This window comes from Rattus norvegicus, chromosome 13, assembly GCF_021556685.1.
Source record: "Rattus norvegicus strain SHRSP/BbbUtx chromosome 13, alternate assembly SHRSP_T2T, whole genome shotgun sequence".
Taxonomy (NCBI): Eukaryota; Metazoa; Chordata; class Mammalia; order Rodentia; family Muridae; genus Rattus; species Rattus norvegicus.
The window spans coordinates 39972501-39993846 of record NC_141546.1 but is presented as its reverse complement, the minus strand read 5'-3'; the positions used below and the strand labels follow the sequence as shown (position 1 = coordinate 39993846).

The 21346-nt window shown below is 42.3% G+C and overlaps 1 protein-coding gene across 6 annotated transcripts in view; it reads left to right on the top strand.

Annotated features, from left to right (window-relative positions):
• The window catches only part of Nckap5 (NCK-associated protein 5), a 901285-nt gene that overhangs the window by 836518 nt on the left and 43421 nt on the right, over positions 1-21346 (top strand). For all 6 annotated transcript variants that reach the window (XM_087581938.1, XM_087581942.1, XM_087581939.1 and 3 more), the window contains one exon: positions 2365-2501. In XM_087581938.1, coding sequence (XP_087438064.1) covers positions 2365-2501 — 137 coding nt within the window. The remainder of the gene's footprint in view (positions 1-2364; positions 2502-21346) is intronic.

The window sequence follows — 21346 nt, the reverse complement described above, 5'->3', positions numbered from 1 at the left end:
GTGGTATATGGGAGAGAGTGAGGTGAGCAGACAGGAGGCCATCTTGGGGTCACCCATCCTGACATCCACCGAAGCAGGGCTACTCTCTGATGTTTTTCTTAGTGACCATTTGTTAGGTAAGAAATTGTGCAGTACAGAAGTTTGGGGAACAAAAGGAAAATGGGATTCCCTTTCCTTTCTTCCCAGTGGCCACTTCCTGCATGATTTACACAGTTGAACATAGCCTTTTTCTTATCCCCATTTCAAAGCTGGACACATCTGAACACATCTCACAGTGTTGATCGATGCCTCGCTAACTACCTTTTTATCACCTGAAGAAATTGCTATCGAGGGCCATGTGGCATGTTCTTTTGATAATTAAAGTTTTAATACAAGTACATATTGTATGTCCTGGCAACTCTTACTCATAATCCCTCCCCTCCCTTTCCCTTCTCTCTCCCATGAATACCTGTGATCATCGACATACTTTCCCTTCTATTTTTACTTCATCTGTGGATCTATGCCTTTGTGTAGCTATAGAAAATCTAAGAATCTTTCTGAGATTGGCACTGTTGGCTTTATATTTATTTTTGGTTACATTATTTTCCAGAAAATGACTCACTTCCATTCTTCCATGTATGTTTCATTGGATGTTCCATATCTATCTATCTATCTATCTATCTATCTATCTATCTATCTATCTATCTATGTATATATATATATATTTGTGTATATATTTCCATCTATATCTATAGATATATATGCTATAAAAGGGCATTCAATTATAGAACACCTTCCTTCATCATTCTGAATGGGGAGTTACCATTAGGATCCTTCAGCTTCACCTACAAACACATGGAAAAATATGCTCAATTTCACAAGCCATCGGAGAATTGCAAGTCAAAAGCACATAAATTCTATCCCACCCCAGTTAAAATAACAGTTGTTAAGAAACAAGTAACAGCAAATGCTGATGAGAATGTGGGCCAAAGGGAACCTTTGTCCACTGCTAGTGGGAATGTACAAAGTGCAGCTGCTATTCAAGTCAGTATGGAGATTCCTCAAAAGAACTAATAACTCTTCCCTATGACCCAGTTATACCACTCCTGTGTATTTCTCCAAAGGACTCCAAGAAACCCTTGCCAAATCCATTCTCCCTGCAGCACTAGATACAAGGGCTAAGTTATGGAACCAGCCTAGATGTCCATCAACAAAAGAATAGGTAAACAAAATGTGGTGTGTATACGCCATGGGATTGTTGTCACATACAACTAATAACAGAGTCATATCATTTCCAGGAAAATGCATGCAACTGAAGGTATGCATACCAAAGGAATGCAGCCTTTCTCAGAAAGTATAATATCGTATGTTTCTTGTGGTTTGTGGTTCATAGATTTTTTTATGTAGATACATACTGTCGTGTGTGTGTGTGTGTGTGTGTGTGTGTGTGTGTGTGTGTGTGTGTTAAAATTAGAAGTGAAACTGTAGGGGCTCAAAGGGGAGAAGGAGGGGAGGCTGGAAAAGGTCGATAGGGAAGGCAAGGAAGACTATGCTTAGCACACAATAAATACACACACAAAGCAAAGGAAAACAAGGGCACACAGCTCAATCATGTTTGGGAAAGGCTGAAAAATCAAATTCTTTCCAAGGAAGATCATTAACTCAATGAGGTATTAATCCTCTGAATTAGTTCTTTTCTCATCGATGTGATAAAATACCTAGACAAAACAACTTGTGAAAGGATTTATTTTGGATCACAGTTCCAAGGAGATGCAGCCCATCATAGCGGGGAAGACATAACAGTTGAGAGAAAGGCATGGCAGCAGAAGAATGAGGCTAGCTGGTCACATTACCAGAGAACAGAAGTGGGGTCAGGCTATGAAGCATCAACGTCTCTGCCTTGTTACCTACTCCTTCTAGTGGGGAACAACCCTTTAAAGGTTCTATCACCATCCCAAACAACATTCTCAGCTGGGACCAAGTGTTCCAATGTACCAGCCTCTGGGGAAAGGGGGCATTCTCTTCAAACCACAACAGCCTCCAAAACATATTCCTCATTAATAAAAAGCATTTGAAAGAGGGTCTTAAGTTCCCTACTGGTTTGCTTGCTGAACCCTCTTTTAATCTAGAAAGCCTCAACCTGTTTTGAAAGATGTTAGGGCCCAAGGCAATATGCTTTAGGTCTTTTCTGTAGATATGAATACACAGTTATGGAAATATTTGGACAACCCAGGCTCATAGATGATACAGGAGACCCAACTTTCCCTGTTTTCAGACCTTCATATTATTTTTAAATGTCTCTCTTTCTTCTCCCTAAATTTGTTAAAGGTTGTTTTTGTTTGTTTGGTTGGTTTGGTTTGGTTTAATGTGCCTCCCTTCCTTTAGGAAAAACTAGTTTTGAAAAGCAGAATGGAGCAGAGTCAAAGGCTACCACTGGCCCATCATTTGAATATGCTGAGGATGCAGTGCCAAGTGAGCCCCTTTCAGGATGGAGGGGCGAAGATGCTACTACTGAGAACCAGGTGAGGGGGTGCCATCTACCTGTCTGTCCTGATTGCAAAATCTGAGCTCCTTGAATCCTATAGAGAAAGATTTAATTTTAAATCAAATCTTGCATTGGTTTGCCAAGTCTGCATCAGTTACTTTTCTCATCCTTGTGATAAAATAGCTGACAGAAACAATGTAGGGGAGAATAGGTTCATTTTGGCTGAGAGTTTCAAGGGATTTCAGTCCACAGAAGTAGTAGGAGGGCAGGGCAGAATAGTTCCTTCCCAAGGCAGCAGAACCTATAGTACAACTTCTTTACCTGGTGGCAGCTGAGAGGCAGAGGAGGGGCGGGGAGGGAGGGAGGGAGGGAAGGAGGGAGGGAGGGAGGGAGGGAGAGAGAGAGAGAGAGAGAGAGAGAGAGAGAGAGAGAGAGAGAGAGAGAGAGAGAGAAACTAAAAGCTGTGCTAGGCTGTCTTCAAATCACATGCATAGACCAGTGAACCACCTATATCGTCTATCTCTGAAACACTCCATAATCTACTATTGTATTTTCATTTCGTATTCTGTGGCAAAAAGCAATTCTGTGAGGAAATGGCTTATTTGGTCTACAGTTTCAGGCAGTAACCTGTTATTTCAGGGAAGTCAAGGCAGGAACTAAAAGCATTACCATATCTGTAGGGCAAAGGGAGAGTAAATGACTGGATCCATATTTCCTTGTATTTCCTCTCATTCAGGAACCCCTGCCTAGGGAATGATACCACCCACAGTGGGCTGAGTCTTTTAACATCAAATTAACAATTAAGGCCTTCTTCCACAGACATGACCACAGACTATCTGGCTCTAAATAATCCCTCACAGAGACTCTCTAATCAGATAGTTCTAGGTTCTGTCACATTCAGTTAAAATTAACCAGCATATCCCTCAAAACACTAACTAGAAATGTGGTCATGTAGGGTCCAGTGTACATCCAGTTAATAACAGCATAGAAACTTTCATCTATGTCTTAACCTCTACCCAGAACTAATATTAAATTGAAAGCATATACAGTCAGGAATTGCTGGCGTCTTAAAAGCCATCTCCCTTTTGGGAGCCAAAAAAAAAAAAAGTTATAAATGGGACAAATAATGCTCTTTTCTTCCAAGGTTCTGTGTTATTGAACCATGTGACCCACTTTTTTCATGACTTCTAAGAAGCAAGGAACAAAGGAATAGGATCCAGATCATTGAGAATATCTTAAATATTCTACAAACTGGACACACCAGGCAATAACTCTCCACTGCAGCATTAAGATGTATCTGATGACCCAGGGTGGATTCAGAGAAAAGCACTCAGCAGATCACAGTGTCTTGAGTTCATCTGTGAGGAAATGCTGACTGACAGATCTCCTGTAACCCAGACCAGTCTTGAATTCATTATATAGTTGAAAATGATCTTGAACTCTTTCTCGTCCTGTCTTCATTCCCTGAGTGTGTAATCACAGACTTGTGCCACCACACCTGATTAATGTGGGCCTGAAGATGGAACCCAGGGCTTTGTGCAAACAAAACAGGTGCTCCTCCAGCTGAGCTAAATCCTCAGCCCTGAATATACGTATTTCTAAATATTTTTCAAATTATAATGTCATTCCCTCCTTCTTTTTCTTCCTTCCAAAACCCTATCATGTACCCTCCCTTGGCCCTTTTTCTCTTTAATTGCTCTTAAATATATGGTGTGTGTGTGTGTGTGTGTGTGTGTGTGTGTGTGTGTGTGTGTGTGTACACAATATCATACAGACTGAGCAGGTTATATTCATATATTTAAGAATATGCATATTTCAAGTACTGAGAGAATGATGTTTTTATTGCCAATTCTGCTTCAAAGAGAAAGCTAGTAGGGTGGTTGAACTTCACAAGCACATTGTTCATAGTGGTACAAGTAACCAGCTGAGTTACATCCCCAGCCCATCAGGTTGCTGCTTTGCATCCTGTCAAATGTAACAAAACATACCACCTCCTCCCTAGAGTCCCACTTTTCTGTTCATAAAACACCAAGTAAACATACATCTATTCTCTCAGGGTTGCTTTCTTTTGCCTGACTGAAAAATGTTAAGAGTCCACTTGTTAGCATAGAGTCTGCCCACAGATGCAGGATTTAGGAGCTGAGTAGGTGGCCCAGTGGGTGAGGGAGCAGAGAAGTCATTTTGTAGCTTTGTTTCCACAGCGCTACCCACTCTAATTTGCCAAGTTGAGAAGAACAAACATTCCTTCCCCATGTATGCAGTCAGGACCTTGTTTACATGTGAAGGTAGGGACAGAGGGGATAGAAAACAGAACAAGCCAATAAATCAATAAAGCAGTTCACGAGGCCCTACCCCTCTCTGAAGAGCTATAGGAAGTTAATAGTTGCTGGGGAAAAGAAAAACATTTTTTAGTGGTGTTGCTAATGATAAAGGTGCCCATTCTAGTATCTAACCCATCACCAGCACTCTTGTAGGTAACATCTCAGCCTTGCTCCCACAAACATCCCCTCATCCATGCATCTCTACAGAACCTCAGACTTAGGCTCATGGAAGGAACCCTGAGTAAAATCAATAGATGGGAGAGGAGAGACATGCTGGAGAAGGGAGAGTTTTGAGGAAGAGGAAACAGATCAGTTGGAGTGAGAGGGGCGACAGAGGGATAGGGGGTGAATATAATCAAAGTACATCATTTAGATGTGTGGAAATGCCACAATGAAACCCATCATATATAAGTAGTATGTGCAAATAGAAGAAAACAAAACAGATTGGAGGTGAGTGCTTGACACATCCCTGTGGCCACCCCTCACTGTTCTCATCTCTTCTGCTAGTCAGCTCTCTGTTACCGCAGCAAAATGACAAGCAACCTTGCAGCCGAGCAGGGTGACTCACACAGTAATCCCTGCTACTCCAGAGATGTAGACTGAAGGGAAAAAGGTCAAATCACAGCCTGAACAATGTAGTTAGGACCCTGTCTCAAAACTGGAGTCCCAGGCTAGAGCATAACTCAGTAGAAAACTTGTCTATGAAAGGGCCAAGCATTTAATTCCGATACCAAACTAATCATTATCATCCATTTTCAAAGAAAAGAAGTCTAGTCCTTGATAAGTTGGGACTATGGAAGAAAAGCACGTCTTGTCCAGAAGTATGGGATAGGGTAACACTGCTTACCTCACATTTGGGATGTGAAAAGAAGAGGAAGGAAATGGCTCCCTCTATCCTGATTTTTCATTGCTCTAATGACTTTACAACCTCCCTAGACACCACCTTTTGAGTGTTTCACCAGCTCCCAATAGCCTCCAACTGGGAACCATGCCACCACCGCAGGGGCATTGGAGAGACACGCCAGGTCCAAGTCAGCAAGCCAGTCAGTTGATGAAGAAGAAGAAAATCCAAGCTGAGTCCCCTTTGTTCTCTTGAAAACTGCCCTGCCTCCCAGGCTTCTCATCTCTGACGGTCATGCACTGTCACTGTAGGAATTCCAACAGCGTGCTTGGCTCTTTGTTCTCCTACCCCTTTTTGACCACTCCACAATCCTGCTAGCTTCATTTCCCACATATGTCTCAGATCTGCCTCTTGTTCCCTGCCCCTGCCCCTAGCACAGTCCAAGCCCTTAGCTGAGTTATATGGTCTCATTGTCTTCCCTTCTGCCTGCCCCATGCCCCAACCCATTCATTATCCACATTGCCATCCACGCACCCTCCCCCAAACGCAGTATATCATGACATGGCCCCTTTGCTTAAAGCTTTCCAGTACATCTTCCGTATTCACAAAGTCCAGTCTCCCAGGAGACTTGACCCCTAAACTCACCAGTCCACACATATTAAATATATATATCATTTTGTATGGCAGTCATTGCAGTGAAGTGAATTTTTTACTTTCGTCTTAGGTTTTCATGAATGTGTACATTTTATGTTGAACATAAACTTCTATCCTCTCCTTGTTTACCCTTCCACCTCTAATTAGTGCCCCTTATTTCATAGACAGACTCACTTCACTCACTTCACATCATATACACATACATGACTTCATATTTTCATAGAAAACCTGCGAACCACAACTAAGAGAAAATATGTGCTATTTGTCTAAGACTAGCTTCAAGTACATGGCGTGATTATCTCCAGACACATCTATTTCCTTCCAAATTTCCTAACTTACTTCCATTATGTGGCCAAGAAAAATTCCATCGTGTACATATACCACAGCATCCATTCCTCTTTGTTGAGTGTCTAGATTGGTTTCATAACTTAACTATAGTGAATCGTGCCTCAGTAAACACTGATGTCTTACGGATCTCTGTGCCATGCTGACTTAGAGTCCTTCAAGTAAATACCCGGGAGTAGCATAGCTGGGTCATGTAGTAATTCCACTTTGAGGTGTTTTGGAGAGCGTTCCATAGTGACTGACTCATCTATGTTCCCTCAGTGGTTTTGAAGCCAACTACAGGAGCAAGGTAAGGTATGGTTCCCGCTTTGTCCTGGGACTTTGCCAGGAAAATGTGATTTCAAACAAAAATACAAAAACAAACAAACAAGCAAAACAAAACAAAACAAAACAAAACAAAAACAGCCTCTAACCACTCATTTCTTTCTGAGAATGACAACAGGACACTCTAGCAGGGAGAGTCACGTTTACATAAAAATTAGCCCATCTGAGGCTCCTGAGGCTGAGTCTGTGCCCTCTGTAGCATTTCTATGGAATCTGTTGTCTAGCCTCCCTCTGTCAAGACAGCATGCAGCAGAATAATTTGCCTTCCAGTCTACAGACCCTAGCATACCTATTGGTACTGACAAATCCCCTTGGAAAGGCCAGTGGCTTCTTCTTCAGTTTTTCTCATTCATTCCTCATGAGAACTTTATACAGGAGATGTTTTGTCTTGGTTTTATAGATGAGGAAACCAAGCACCCCTAACCTGACACTGATGGTTTAAAGTTCACCAAGCTGCATCCTCTTACGGGAATCTCAGAAGGGTTAGATTCTTTGCCCCTTCCAGAAAAGGATGGTGTCATGTCTCAGAGAAAGCCCCTGGGCAAAATCTGATATGCTCTAAAAATCTACTTATTGAATAAATAAATGTCTGGCTGATGGGCCACGTTCATTGATGTTGATTAATACTGGTTTAAAGATATACTTTGTAATGACATTCTCAGTTGTTTCTGGTAAAATATACTTTAAGTTCCAGACCATAGTCAATCAGGTGGCCCCCCTGGTCAGTGGGTCACAAAACAAAATGAAGAAAAATGACCCCAAGAGAGAGATTTGTGGAGAGGATGTGGGAGTAGAGAAGATTCTGGGAGATGAGAGAGGGTGGGTGTGAGGATGTTCACTGTGTCTGATGTGTATGTGTGAAATTGTCTGTGAACATGTTTTTACCACCCAGGGACTGAACAAAAACAAACTACCCTATTCTCCAGAAACCATCGACTGTCGGTAGCTCCTCAATTAGGGGTGGAGGCCTTCAAAGACTCTCCCCACTCCATGATTGAACTTTGAGTGGCTTGATTTTCTGGAGGCAAACTCTGTAAGTTCATATCCTGAAGACACTGATTTACTCCGGCCCTCTCTCCAACCACTGCCTCTTACAGTGTTCATGTCCTTTCTTCTCTGGTGACTAGCTAACTTTATAAGTATTTTGCCTGCACAAATGCATGTACACCACACGTATGCAGTTGTCCATGGAGACCAGAAGAGTGTGTTAGATCTACTGATCCTTGAGGGAGCCACTCTGTGGGTGTTAGGAGCCAAGCTCAGGTTCTCTGGAAAAATAGCAAATGCTCATACCCACTTATCTATCTCTCTAACCCCAGCAAATGAATGTTCATTTGAAAATTATTATTTGCATTTCTCTGAAAGTTGAATACTTTTCCCAAAGTGATATTTTAAAAGCTTGTTTTTAAAGTTTATTTTAAAATGTAATTTTGGGAAAATTCTCTAACCCAGTCCTTCTTTAATGGGGGCCTTAAAGCATTGGCTTTTGCACTGCTGGGGACATGATTCATTTGGAAAAGTGCTTAACCATACAAGCATGAGGACCTAAGTTCAAAACCCAGAGAACCCTTGTTCTAGAAAGCACAGGCAGGCAGATCCCTCAGGATTACTGACTGCCAGCCCAACTTCTTGGTATGTTCCAAGCCAGTAAAAAACCCTGTCTATAAAACAGGTTGGGCAGCTTTTGTAGATGGGTGTCTGAGGTTGACCTCTGGCTTTTACATTCACACATACTCTTGCATACATGCACTGATACACAAAAGCACTCCATACATGAACAAACATAGCCCTGTGTATATATAAAATTACTCCTTCCCATGGTCTACAGTTCAGCACAGTATGGGGCTTCTTTGAAGAGGACCTCCTGCTTTTCACAAGCAGTGCACACAAAATGCTGTGGTTAGGAGAAATAATCAAAGCCTTGGGACTGGATTCCCGTGGCCACCTGACTACGCTCACCTCATCAAGCCCTGGTTTGCTGAACAAGAAGTACATTTTCTTCACTTCAAAGTAATTACATCCAACAAATTACAAAGCACCGGGCCAGTTGAGTTAAAAACAATTGGTTTTGCAGTAATTAGAAGAGTACAGGAAAATGATGACTGTGGAGCAATATTGAAAGGGACGCTGAGCGATGAGGGCCCTGCTTTCCACCCATTCTTCAGCGTGAATATTTAGAGATTCGCAACTAATTATGCAGAGATGATGAATTTTAAAAAACCCTGCCACCATGCCTTCCCAAGGCCAAAGGCTGGCTATTAATAGAGCTATCAGATTTTGCTGTATTATAGAGAATTCACACAGTTGCATCTATTTTAAAGTGCTCATCTGGGGCATCACTTAAAGATGACGAATCTGTGTGATGTGCAGAATCAGCATTGGGTTGAACTAAAACCCAAACTTATTATAATCACCCCAGATTTCCCCAGACAGATCTGTTGTTTAAAATGGACACTACAGGTAAGAGCTATCTTAGTTCATGACATTGAACTCAGGTCTTAGGAGAATGGAGGCAGAAATATCCCTGGAGCGCATTGTCTCCTTCCGCACGTGCTGAGATTACAGGCATGCTCTAGCACACTGATACGGTTTTTTTAAACCATCATAATTTTTTAATTCTATGTATTTGTTTATTTCTGTTTGAGGGAGTGTGTATATGAGTATAGATCGTTCCAGAGGCTTGACACATTGGATTCTCTAGAGGCTGGCATTCCAGATGCTTGTAAGCCACCAGATATGGGTGCTGGAAACCAAACTTGAGTTCTCTAGAAGAACAGTACTGAACTATCTCTCCAGCGCGCACACTCACACACACACACTCACACACTCACATTTTTATGTTAGCTGCAGGCTCTGAGGATTGGACTCAACTCTTCATGCCTTCAAGTTCTTTATCAATAGCCGTCTCCCCAGCCCGGTTTGCTTCGTCTTTGACAAGTCCACTCTAGCTCGAGGTGAATCCTAGTTCGAGGTGAATGGGCATGAGTAGTGACATGTGGGATTTTGTTAGCTCACATGCAACTAGAGGCTGACACGTATTAAGTACCAGCAGTCTGCTCTGAGACCCTCACCAGAACCCGGGGCTCCAGTTTCTTTGCATCAGCATTTAGGGACCTTCAGAAAACCAAGTACTTTTCTGTTGCTCGCGTTCAATCTCTGCCCCCTTGCTGTTTCCGGTGGCCCGAGGTGTCGCACACAATAATGAAACAAGCAAAAGCAATCCAGCCAGCTTCCCCAAATCATGTGGTCAAGAAGGAGCCATCAGAAAGAACCCACTGTGCCCTCAGACAGGCTGGAGAGAAGCCGCTGCAACATGACCTGCATTTAATTACTTGAGCAGCATGCGCATCCTGGGGCCCTTAAGAAAGCAAATGCAGTGATAGACAGAATGAGTTTACCCTCCTGTCCAAAGAGCAACACGCCGTAGCAAGGACATCACTCAATTAAATTGGACTGCGGGGGATGAAGGCAATGGAGGCCCAGGCTGGGAACCCTAATGAGACATTTGGAGGGAAGACAGATGCACCCCCCAGAGTTTGTTCCCTTTGACGGAAAGTTTTGACCCTCTGTCATTACCATAGCTCCCCCAGCATTGTGCCCCTTGAGTTTGAACATATTGAAGCTCAAAACATTTAAAAAGAATCTTTTAAGTACGAAGAAAAAAAGTCAGTCCTTGGTTAATAGGAACTAGGTATGTATTGGGGTTGGCGTGGGGGCCCTCAGGCCATACTTAGTGCTGTGACTCTTTGGCTGCCAGGACTGAAAGCACACAAGCAGATTCTTCCCCTCTGAGTACTATGAACAGAACAGCATGAAGTATGACATGATAAGAACTAGAGGTGTCGTTCCGGGGAACCCCAACGTTTATGCGATCCAGGCCCTGTAATGGTTACACATAGTCCCTTAATCCACACAATGCATTGAGAGTTCACACCCAGTCACTAAGCCACTGAGTTGTGTGCCCTGTTGTAGGAAACAGTTGGCAATTTCTGAAGACCTTTGGATGGTCACTGCTCCAAGGGGCCAGTTGGCTGTTATCTGCTGCATATACACAAGGCTTGCAATGCATAGGATATCTCCCAACAGCAAGAAGTAAATGGGTAGATGTCTGGAGTGACAAGCAACAGTCATCAGTGGATTAACCTTTGAGTACAGGAAATGCTCACCAGGTCAGAGAAGCTGTCAGCTGAGTCAGAATATAATGGCAGCCTCATTCCCCATGCCCAGCAGGGGCATTAAGGCCCAGTTCAGCTGCAAATCCAGTATTAAGATATGCTTCCTCCAAAGGGATTTTTAAATTAAAAATTTAAATCAATCTCTCTCTCTCTCTCTCTCTCTCTCTCTCTCTCTCTCTCTCTCTATCTCTATCTCTCTGTCTATCTCTCTGTCTCTGTGTGTGTGTTCCTCTCTCGGTGCAGGTGCATGCATGCCATTGCGTACATACAGAGGAGATCAGAGGAGTATCAGCTCTTACCTCCTACCTCCTTTGAGGCATGGTCTTTTGTCCTGTGATATGAACAACAGACTAGCTGACCCATCTTTTGAGGGATTATTTTGTCTCTGCCTCCCAAACCACTGGGTTTGCAGATGTGCTCTGTCACATCTGGCTTTTACAAGGATTCTGTGTATCCAGACAAAAGTCTTGATACTTCTTCGGCTAGTGCTTTACCTACTGCCCAATCTCCTCAGCCTCTCAGGCCTTGCAGACTTGCCTAGTGACCAGGTAGGTGCCTTTGTCAGACGGAGTCGGGCAGATACTGAGCATAGACCATCACAGGTGGGAGCACATGAAGTGTCTGATTAGTATTACAGTTCTGTTTCAGTCACAGAACATGTGCCCCGAGGAGTCAGAAATCCTTCACAGACTTGAAAGTGACTTGAGGACAGTTAATCCTCACTGTGCTCTAGTGAGGCAGGTAAATTGCAATTAGATGGGAAAAGTACAGTTGTCAACAGGTGTTCCAGGTTCCTTTGGGAACACAGAGATTCATATTAGGCTTAAAAGTACATAGTGGCATTTGGAGAGAGTCCCTCGCCAGAAGTATTCCTAGTGAATGGTTAAGAGAAGGAAGATTAATAGCAATCTAATGAAACCCTCAGGTAGATCTATACGAGACACTTCCTTGAAGAATTGGGACAATTAGTGTAAAGAATGAAGAAGTATCTTTTCAGAATTATTATAATGCGTAACAGAGAAAATCATGTGTAAACCTTTGAGATGCTGCAAGGGAGGTGTATCAGTTACTTGTCTCATTGCTATGACAAAATACCCGCAAAATAACTTAAATCATACGAGTTTATTTGGGCTCCCAGTTCCAAGGATATACAGACCATTGTGGGGAGGTGCAAAGGCAGGATAGTGTGGAGGCTGCTCCCGTGGCATCCACAGTCGGGAAGGGGAAAGAAATGGTTTCTGGTGCTCACTTTCTCCTTTCTGTTCGGTCCAGGACCCAGTCCATGGGATGGTGCTGCCCGTGTTTCTCCACCTCTGCTAATTTAACCTAGAAACTCCCACGCAGATATGCCCAGGGCTTTATTTCCTAGATGATTCTAGATCCTGTCAATCAGTATTAGACACCACACACTGAGGCAGATGCACTTTCATTGTCCTGCACGTCTTACACAGAGACTTTAAAAATCAGGAAGAAACTACTTGAAACATCCTGTCTACCTACTCATGCCTCTTTAGCCTCAAACCTAGAAATATATGCTTATTTTACCCCAAAGCAGATGATCTTGGGGGAGGGGATGGTTTCTTCCTACCCAACAACCAGAAGTCTTACCAAGAAAATTATCAACTATTATTCAATGCCTCACCCAATGGGATCCTTTCTAAAGCTTCTGGAGTCTATAGCCTAGAAACTCTGACTGTATGTCAGAGATGTTCAGGTCTAGAAGGGACCACTAGTCCCTTCCCTTGGTGGTCTGACTCCTGACTTTATGATCTTGGATAGAAGATGCTGACCTCTCTGAGTGTCCCTTCCCTCTGCCACATCACAACTACATTACCACCTCATCAAGGCATAGTTCGAGTATGATAGTAGACTGGACTTTCAATGCACAGTGTACTCGAAAGGTGAGAAGTAATGTATCGCAAAAAGCAAGAGAAGCTGGGGCGGGTGGAACACGCCTGTAAGTAATCACCACTGCTTGGACAGCTGAGAGCCCAGCATGGTCTACAGAATGAGATTTTTATCTCAAAATAAAAACTAAAGGAGGGGATATATAGCTCAGTAACAGAATGTTTGCCCGACATCCACAAAGCCCTGAGTTCAATCTCTAGCAGGAGAAAAAGAAAAGGGGGAGGGGATTAAGGTTTATAATGTTCAAATAAGAGCACAGAGACTTTAAAATAATATGTAAGCTTCAATAATATAAAACTGACACCCAGAAAGGAAGCCACTTCGTATTTTAGTCAGGGCTCTACAGTTTTATTAAGGAGAATTTCTACTGCTCAAATACGTTCTGAGGAAGAAAGAACTGATTTAAAGTTCCCAGACACAAGGCCAACAGCTTTTTACTTCCTTGTATTTACTCTCACAATGAGCAGTACTATCCGAAACAATCACTCAACAGCACTGTGTGCAGACAAACCTGTATGGGGACTGGAAGGACAGTGAGGCTAAATCAGAGAGAGGGGAGTTCCATGTTTAATTAGAGCAGGGATTTTTATGATCAAGGGCTAAATCAGCTCACTCTCTGAGAGATTTAATTAGAGCAAAAGACTTCCTTCCCAGGGGCTGAGCTGACTCTGGACTGTGTGCACACAGAAAGGGGAGTAGGGAGTTGACTACAGGCTTCCCTGTTGTGTTGTCTTGCTCTACTGTTGAGAAAGCCCCCAACTCAGAGGCATCATTTGAAGTGTTTTCCTTCTGCTTGAGTTTTCCGCAAACCCATCTTTTGCCTTGGTGTGTTTGGTCCTTCTTATCCCATGATACACATCACTTTACTCTCTTCATTCTGTGGTATTCCTTCTAAGCTGACTAGTTTTAGGTCAACTTGGCCCAACCTAGCATCATTTTAGAAAAGGGAACCTCAGTTGAGAAAACGTCTCCCATTGGGTTGACCTGTGGACAAACCTTTGGTTCATTTTCTTGGTTGGTTCTTGTTATGGGAGGGCTCTGCTCACTGTGGGCACTGCCACCCCTGGGCTGTTGGTCTTGACTTCTTTAAGAAAGCAAGTTGAGCAAGCCATGAGGAGCCAGCCAGTAAGTAGTATTCCTCAGCTTCAGTTCCTGCCCCAGGTTTTTGCCTTGAGTTCCTGCCCTAACTCCATTTTATGACTATGATGTGGAACTGAGAGCTGAATTAAACCCTGCCACCACAAGTTGGTCTTGGTGTTTATTCACAACAAAGAAGTCCTTAGACACTTCCCACTAGGTTACTCTTAAACATATTCCTAAGTGTGAATAGGATTCTTCAGAAGGCAAGACTATAGGATCAATGTGTCTTTGCTATAGTCCAAAGGCTATGCTAGCACTGTCAATTGTACTAAATGTCCCAGGAAGTGTTTGCAATGCTTAAAAGACATGAGGACCAGGGAGATGGCTCAGTGGGTAAAGCACTTGCCATGAGTGCCTGGGCACCCGAGTTTGGATACGCCCCAAAACACAAGAGGTTGGATGCATAGTTCTATTGCTCCCACAGATGGGAGACACATGGAAAAATTTTCAGAAACTCATGGGCAGACTAGCCTGGGATACACAGTTGCAAACAACATAGATAAATAGGCCCAATGCTTTATGCTGTCCTTTAACTTCTACATAGTTCCCACACGTGCGCGCGCGCGCACACACACACACACACACACACACACACACACACACACACACACACACACACACTTTATCCAAGACCATTACTTGGTGATTTTGACCATTACCTTGGTGTTACAGGTAGCTTTTATACCTGTAACAAAATAGCCAATGGGAACAACTTAAGGGAGAACAGATTTACTTTGCTCATGGTTTCAGGGGTTTCAGCCCATGGAGGAGACAGATAGAGCAGCGCATATCTTGGTAGGCAGGAAGCAGAGTGGAGCCGTAACAGGAAAGGGCAAAATATTGCCGTTGGGCGTGCCCCTTACCTGCTGACCAGTTACCTTCAATCTGCTCCCATCTTCCCGAGTGGCCCCACTTCCTGATAATCTATTTCAGTGCTGAGTCCATCAATGGAGTAAAGAGTGGTCAGAGTCCTGATGATGTGTCATCTCAAGAACCGCCCTCAAATATATACACAGAGGTAGCTGTATTCCTCTCTGTGAACATCTTTTGGTCTCTGAGTTTTCATTTGCCTTGTTAGTCTGTGTCATCACAGTTTCTATAAACTCTTCAGAGTCAGGAAGGGTTTCCCCTCCTTCATGTATCATAGAGGGACCTCCATTTGCCTATGACATCACATAGGAAGTTCATGCGTGTACATGTTTTATTTTTATCATGGTCAAACACCAACTGTTTCAGACCAAACTTTGCCCTATTCCTGAGTTAGTTTTTAAAACTTAACAGTTCTTCTAGAATCTTTGTGCCTTGGATTTTATCTTTTTATAGGAATGCAAAGTAGTTTTTGCCTTACAGACATGTGTTTTGTGTATATGCTGTGTGTTGTGTGAGAATAATAATTTTGTATGAGTGTTTTAATTTTGTGTGTTTGTTACAAGTGTTGTGTGTTATACATCTGTTCTGTATCGGTTATGAGTGTCTTTTGTGTATGTTGAGTGTATATTGAATGTGTCGTGTGAATGTTATGTTTGCTGTTTCTGTGTTAACTATGTTGTATACATCTGTTGTGTATCTGTGGTATGGGTGTTATGTATACATCGTGTGTTGTCTATAGTGGATCTATTGTGTGCATTATGCATGCTGTGGATGTAATCTGTGTATTGTGATCCTGTAGAATAAACACAAGGGCTCATGCTTGCTGGGTGAGTGCTCTACCACAAAGTTGCCTCCCTAGCCTATTAAAAAAAAAACTTGGCTTTGCAATTGTCTTAAATCACTTTCATATTAAAAAGATAAAGGGCAGAACGATTAGTTTCTTTTATTGGCAACTGTGAAAGAGGTAATTGGTAACTGGGTAAGATGAATTTATCTCCATTTCTTCATGATGTGATTAACTGAGTAGCCTGAGGCTCTCACCCCTGTCTAGAATTTGCTACATCAGTCATTTACCATAAGGTATGATTAATTATAAAGAATCCCACATGCAAGTAAAGGCGGATCCTTTCTTTGCGGTGGCATCCTGAGGACTCATGGGCATGCTGTCCTTCTGTCCCTGTGTGATTGCCTTTGGAGAACTTTCATTGCTGACCTGAACACATACAAGGAAAGGGAATGTGTGTGGATTTTTAGCCCTTTTAAGTGACTCCTCTGCCTGCTGTGATTCCATGGGCGCTTGGTGAGGATCTGTTGGAGACTCTGTGAGTTGTCACTTTTCTGGTTACTGTGACAAAATGGCTAAGGAAAGCAACCTAAGGGAAGAAGGGGGGAGGGAAAATAAAGAGGAAGGGAGAAGAGAGGGAGTGGCCAAAGACACCAATGTTTGCAGGTCTAGATTTGTACTTACCAGTTCAGAAGTCATATTGACATTTGAGTCTTTCCTGCAGTTATCGCTCAACACATCAAGAGCTTGCTTCCAAGTTTCTGTTTCTCCCCAGTGAATAATGTAGGTCTTTTGTGTTGGAAGAGGACTTAGAAACTCTGCCCTTCTTACAGGAGCATGAGCTCTGTGAGGACAGAGATTTCTGTGGGTTGTCATAGTCTCATAATTCCTTATATTTGATGGACGTTTGTTTTTTGGATGGATAGAAGGATTCACGCATCCTTGTATGTGTACATGTGTAAGTATATACATGCATGTGTAGGTGGAGGCATGGATGGATAGATGAATCCACTTTTTCCCTCGTTCATCCTCAACTTCAGAACTGTACCTACTGGCAGGTAACTATGGGACGTGCCGTTTTACAGGTCAGTATACTCCAGTGGAAAGAACTCTAATTAAAGCCTCGGCTTTCTAATTGGCTTTATAATACTATACACAGTGGTTAGAGAAGACAGTCAGGCCTCCAACTCAGGCTAAGGGAGTTCAGTATTTATAGATTATGGATAAGGACTACACACAGCAAATACTCAGGAGAACAAGAAATTCTGCATTCTCTTTGATATGTAACTTAGTATTTGCCGACATGGTGGATGAATGAATGGGAGAATGAGTTAACTGAAAGAGTCTTGAATATGTTCAGAGACTTTGCAAGTTTCATTAGTGTCAGTCCGCAATATCTGTGAGTCACCTGTTCCTCAGATTCTCACCATTCCAGTATGAGAACAGAGAATGCTAGTCATATCAAGATACTGTATACAACATGCCTTCTTTATACTGATGCTTTAGGTTAACATAGAAAGTTCTGGGCTTCATCACGGAGTCTTCATACATATCTTCATACATATGCATCATTACCCTTTGTTCTCAGTTATCCTCCTGCCTCACCCCTCTCCCTTCTTCCTCCTTTTCCAATCCTACTTTGCCTACTACTCTATGCTGTTTCCTACTCCATTTCTCCACCTCTCTAAAGATTGCTCTATGATCCCCCTTTCTGGTTTTATGAACTATAAGCACACACATGCAAATGCATGCATGCATGTACACACATATAAAATTTAAATTTAGGCTCCAAGTGTGAGAGGATACATGCAAATATGTATCGTTCTGAGCCTGACTCACCTTGTTTAAGACAGTTGTTTCCCTGTTGCCTCTGTTTCCCTCAGAATGTCATGATTCTGTTTATCTTCACACCTGCATACAATTCTGTTGTGTCCACATACCACATTGTTCCTTTCTCCTCATCTGCTGATGTACGTCTAAGCTGATCCAATTCCTGACTATTGTGAACCACACAGTGCTGGACAGTGGATGTCTCTGTGGCATGTAATATATTTTTCTAAAGGTATCCTTGCATTGCTGTTCTCTGTTATCATTAATGAATTTACTAAGAGAGGCTTCATGAAGTACAGTTCTGGCAGGATACAGTGGCCAAGGCCTGAAAAGAAATCAATATAAACATTTTCTCCCCTACCTAAAAGGCGATACAAAAAGATTTGGGGGGGGGTACCTAGGTGGGACCTCGTGATACACCCTGCTGTTCTTCGGCGTACACTGTGAACTTCAATGCCATGCCTCTGCCATCCATGAAGCACAAGGTTAAGATGTCCACTGCTCTATGGTAGTGCCTAGAGAGGGCCTAGGGGGAGTTCACAGACATCAGTAAAAGGTCAAAATACATAGATTCCTCCATTCAAAACTATTGCATTTCAGAAGAAGGAATAACTAAACAACTATTTTTACTAACTTGTCAAAGGGGGGAGATCATCTTTAAAAAATTGTCATTTCAGTACCATAAACTGTCTCTTTAGTTCCCCTTGGAGTGCAAGTTCACTCACATAATACATTCAAATTGCAAATGTTATTCCGTATAATATCAGTTAGATCAGACAGAGAAGAAAATTATGGGCTAAAACACCTTAACTTCTGCATTTGTTGAAGAAGAAAAAGCAAAATGAGTTCAATTCCTTGGTCCCAAAGCAAGATGCTATTTAGCCTGGATAATGTAGATGATGGTGTCAAATTATGGTTTTCCTTGCTCTGCACTCTAACTCAGTTCCTGGGGTGTACTGCACTGCCTCACTCTGAGTTTTATAAAAAGAAACTTCATCGTGATTTTGGGGTGGAAGGTAGTGTTCTCAGTCTCCAAGGCATACAGCTTGGATCTGAGGATACCTGCTTCGAAAGACTCACCTTTGAAAGGAAGGCTCCTGTGAAAGGGACCCAGACTTCCCACAGGAGGCTTCTCCTGCTGGGGGACTGACGTGCTGGTCACAGGCAGTCTGTCTTGTTGCTCATTTTCACACAGAAAGCTTCCTCTGATTCTCTGCTTAGAGCTCTGGTGTTGGTTGTAACTTTTGTTCTGGTTTTGAACTATCATGATAAGAGAGTCCCACTTTTACTTTATTTTCTCATTGTGGTACTGGAGATTGATATGTGATCGGGGGCCCGTATGCAAGCAATGTACTACAGCCCCAACCCAGGAGTATTCATTTCATATTTCCCCCAATCCTGTTTGTGTGTGTGTGTGTGTGTGTGTGTGTGTGTGTGTGTGTGAGAGAGAGAGAGAGAGAGAGAGAATGTGTGTCTCTATATATATGCATATGATGTATGTACAAGTACATATGAAGATCCGAGATGCGAATTCTCTCCTCCCGTGGGTTAGGAGTCAGACACAGCTTGTCACAAGGCTTGGTAGCAAGTCCCTTATTCATTGAGCCACTTGGCCATCATTGGTTTTAACTGAGGAACAAAGACAGGACAAAGCATGGAAAAGACTGGAAAATGAATATTGGTGGTTGAGGAGATGCTTACATACATCAGGAGAGAATTATAGGAACAGCATTGATATACTGCTTATAACCATTTGACAAAAAAAAAGTCTTTTAATATCTTGTGTTAGGAGAACATAAATCAGAAGGTTTCTTTTGCATTTCTTTCATAAGTACAAGTTGTCAAATGACCTTGAAAAAGACTTTGACCTTGTAAGGATGATCGACAATGCTTCTTTATTCATTCCCTCTACACATGAAATATGCCCTTGGGTTGAATTAGCCTATAGACACCAGGAATGTTGAACTGTAGCCTTTTGCAAATAAAACCATCCAGAAACCTCTAGAATGTTCACTGATAGGGTAATAAAAACAAACTGATGCATTTGCATGGTAAAATATTACTCAACAATGAAAAGGAAAACCTGAGAGGAAGAAAGGATGGCATCAGAATTTTCTGGTAGCAACTTTTGTAATGAAGATGCAAAATGAGGGATGAGGAAAACAAAGAGGCAAATATAAGCAATTAAAATATTCTAGCCCTTGGACTCAGAAATGGTTCTACATTTATCATCTTAAGTAACAGTAGAATATAAAAGTGAAGTACTTAGTTCATTATGAACACTATGTCGTCATTATCATCCCATTTGTGAGAATCTGAAGGACGTGGGTGCAAAATCTCTATACTGTATTATTTTATACCATATCATATCACATCCCACGCCTTCATATTGCATTACATCATATGGTATCATATCATATATCATATATCATATCATGTTATAGACTTCAAGAAAATCTGATCATTAAAGAGTAGCATGAAATTCTGTATGCTACTACACTTATTGAGCATGCCTAAGGCATTGACTTTTCAACCCTCAACGTTGAAGTTGAGGAGGGAAAATAGCTTGATTTAAGACTTCTATGATTCCAAAAATGTTTCCAAATGTTGCATTTCATATGCATGAATTATGAGTTTATACTGCTTCTGATTTCTGGCCCTATCTTCCTAGAGTTTAGTCTTCAGCTGTTAAGTGCCACATTCCTAGTAATTACAAATTTCTGTAATTGATATTATCCTGAGAAACAGAACTAATTCAGAATGGATGGAATGAGATGGTATGGATGGGACACACATACACACACACACACACACACACACACACACACACACACACACACACACATGGACCGATAGATGAATGTAAGGATGGCTGGATGGCATGAATGGATGCAACGGGATTGGTAGAAGGATAAAATAGATGTGTGTGTAGGGCAGATAAATATATGAAAAATGGGTGATGAGAATGTGACTATTGGAGGGACTGGGGGTCATGTGGTTATTGACGCTGAGCTGTCCAATAATTAGGCACTTACATACTAGGAACCAGGGAAGCCATTCTCACAGCACATCAGAAGTTTCAGAACCAGGGAAATCTATGGCAATATTATGAGACTGAGGCCAAAGGCCTAAAAACCTGGGTCTCACTGTTGCAGCTCTGTGTCAAAACTCAGAGGATCCAGAGGGCCAGAGCTGTGGGTGCTAGTAGGCTTTATTGCCTCTGAGGCCTGAGTCACCATTAGGACACCATTCCAAAGCGATGCAGTGCATTTCATTCTCCCTCTTCCCCAGTGGCTTCGGTTTTATGTTACTCCCCTCTCCTCACTCAGGATACTCTCTCCCCTTTGCTAATTTGGTCTTCTGTATCTTCTCAGACATTTGTATAAATGTAGCCAGAACCATGAGCCAAATTAGATGGAAACAGTCCTCACTGGATCACGGAGCTGATCCTCCAGCTATCCCTCCTGGGAGCCAGCCTTGTCTTGGTAAGGAGATAGCATAGAGGCCAAAACCTCAGTGATAAGGGTCATAAGACATTATCTTAGTACATGTCCTATGGGTATGATAAAATACTCTACCAAAATCAATTATGGAGAGATAGCCTAATGCTATCCCATCCCATCACATGGAGAAAATAAGGCAGCAGGAGCTTGAATCAGGTAGTTACAGGGCATCTGTAGTCAGGAAACA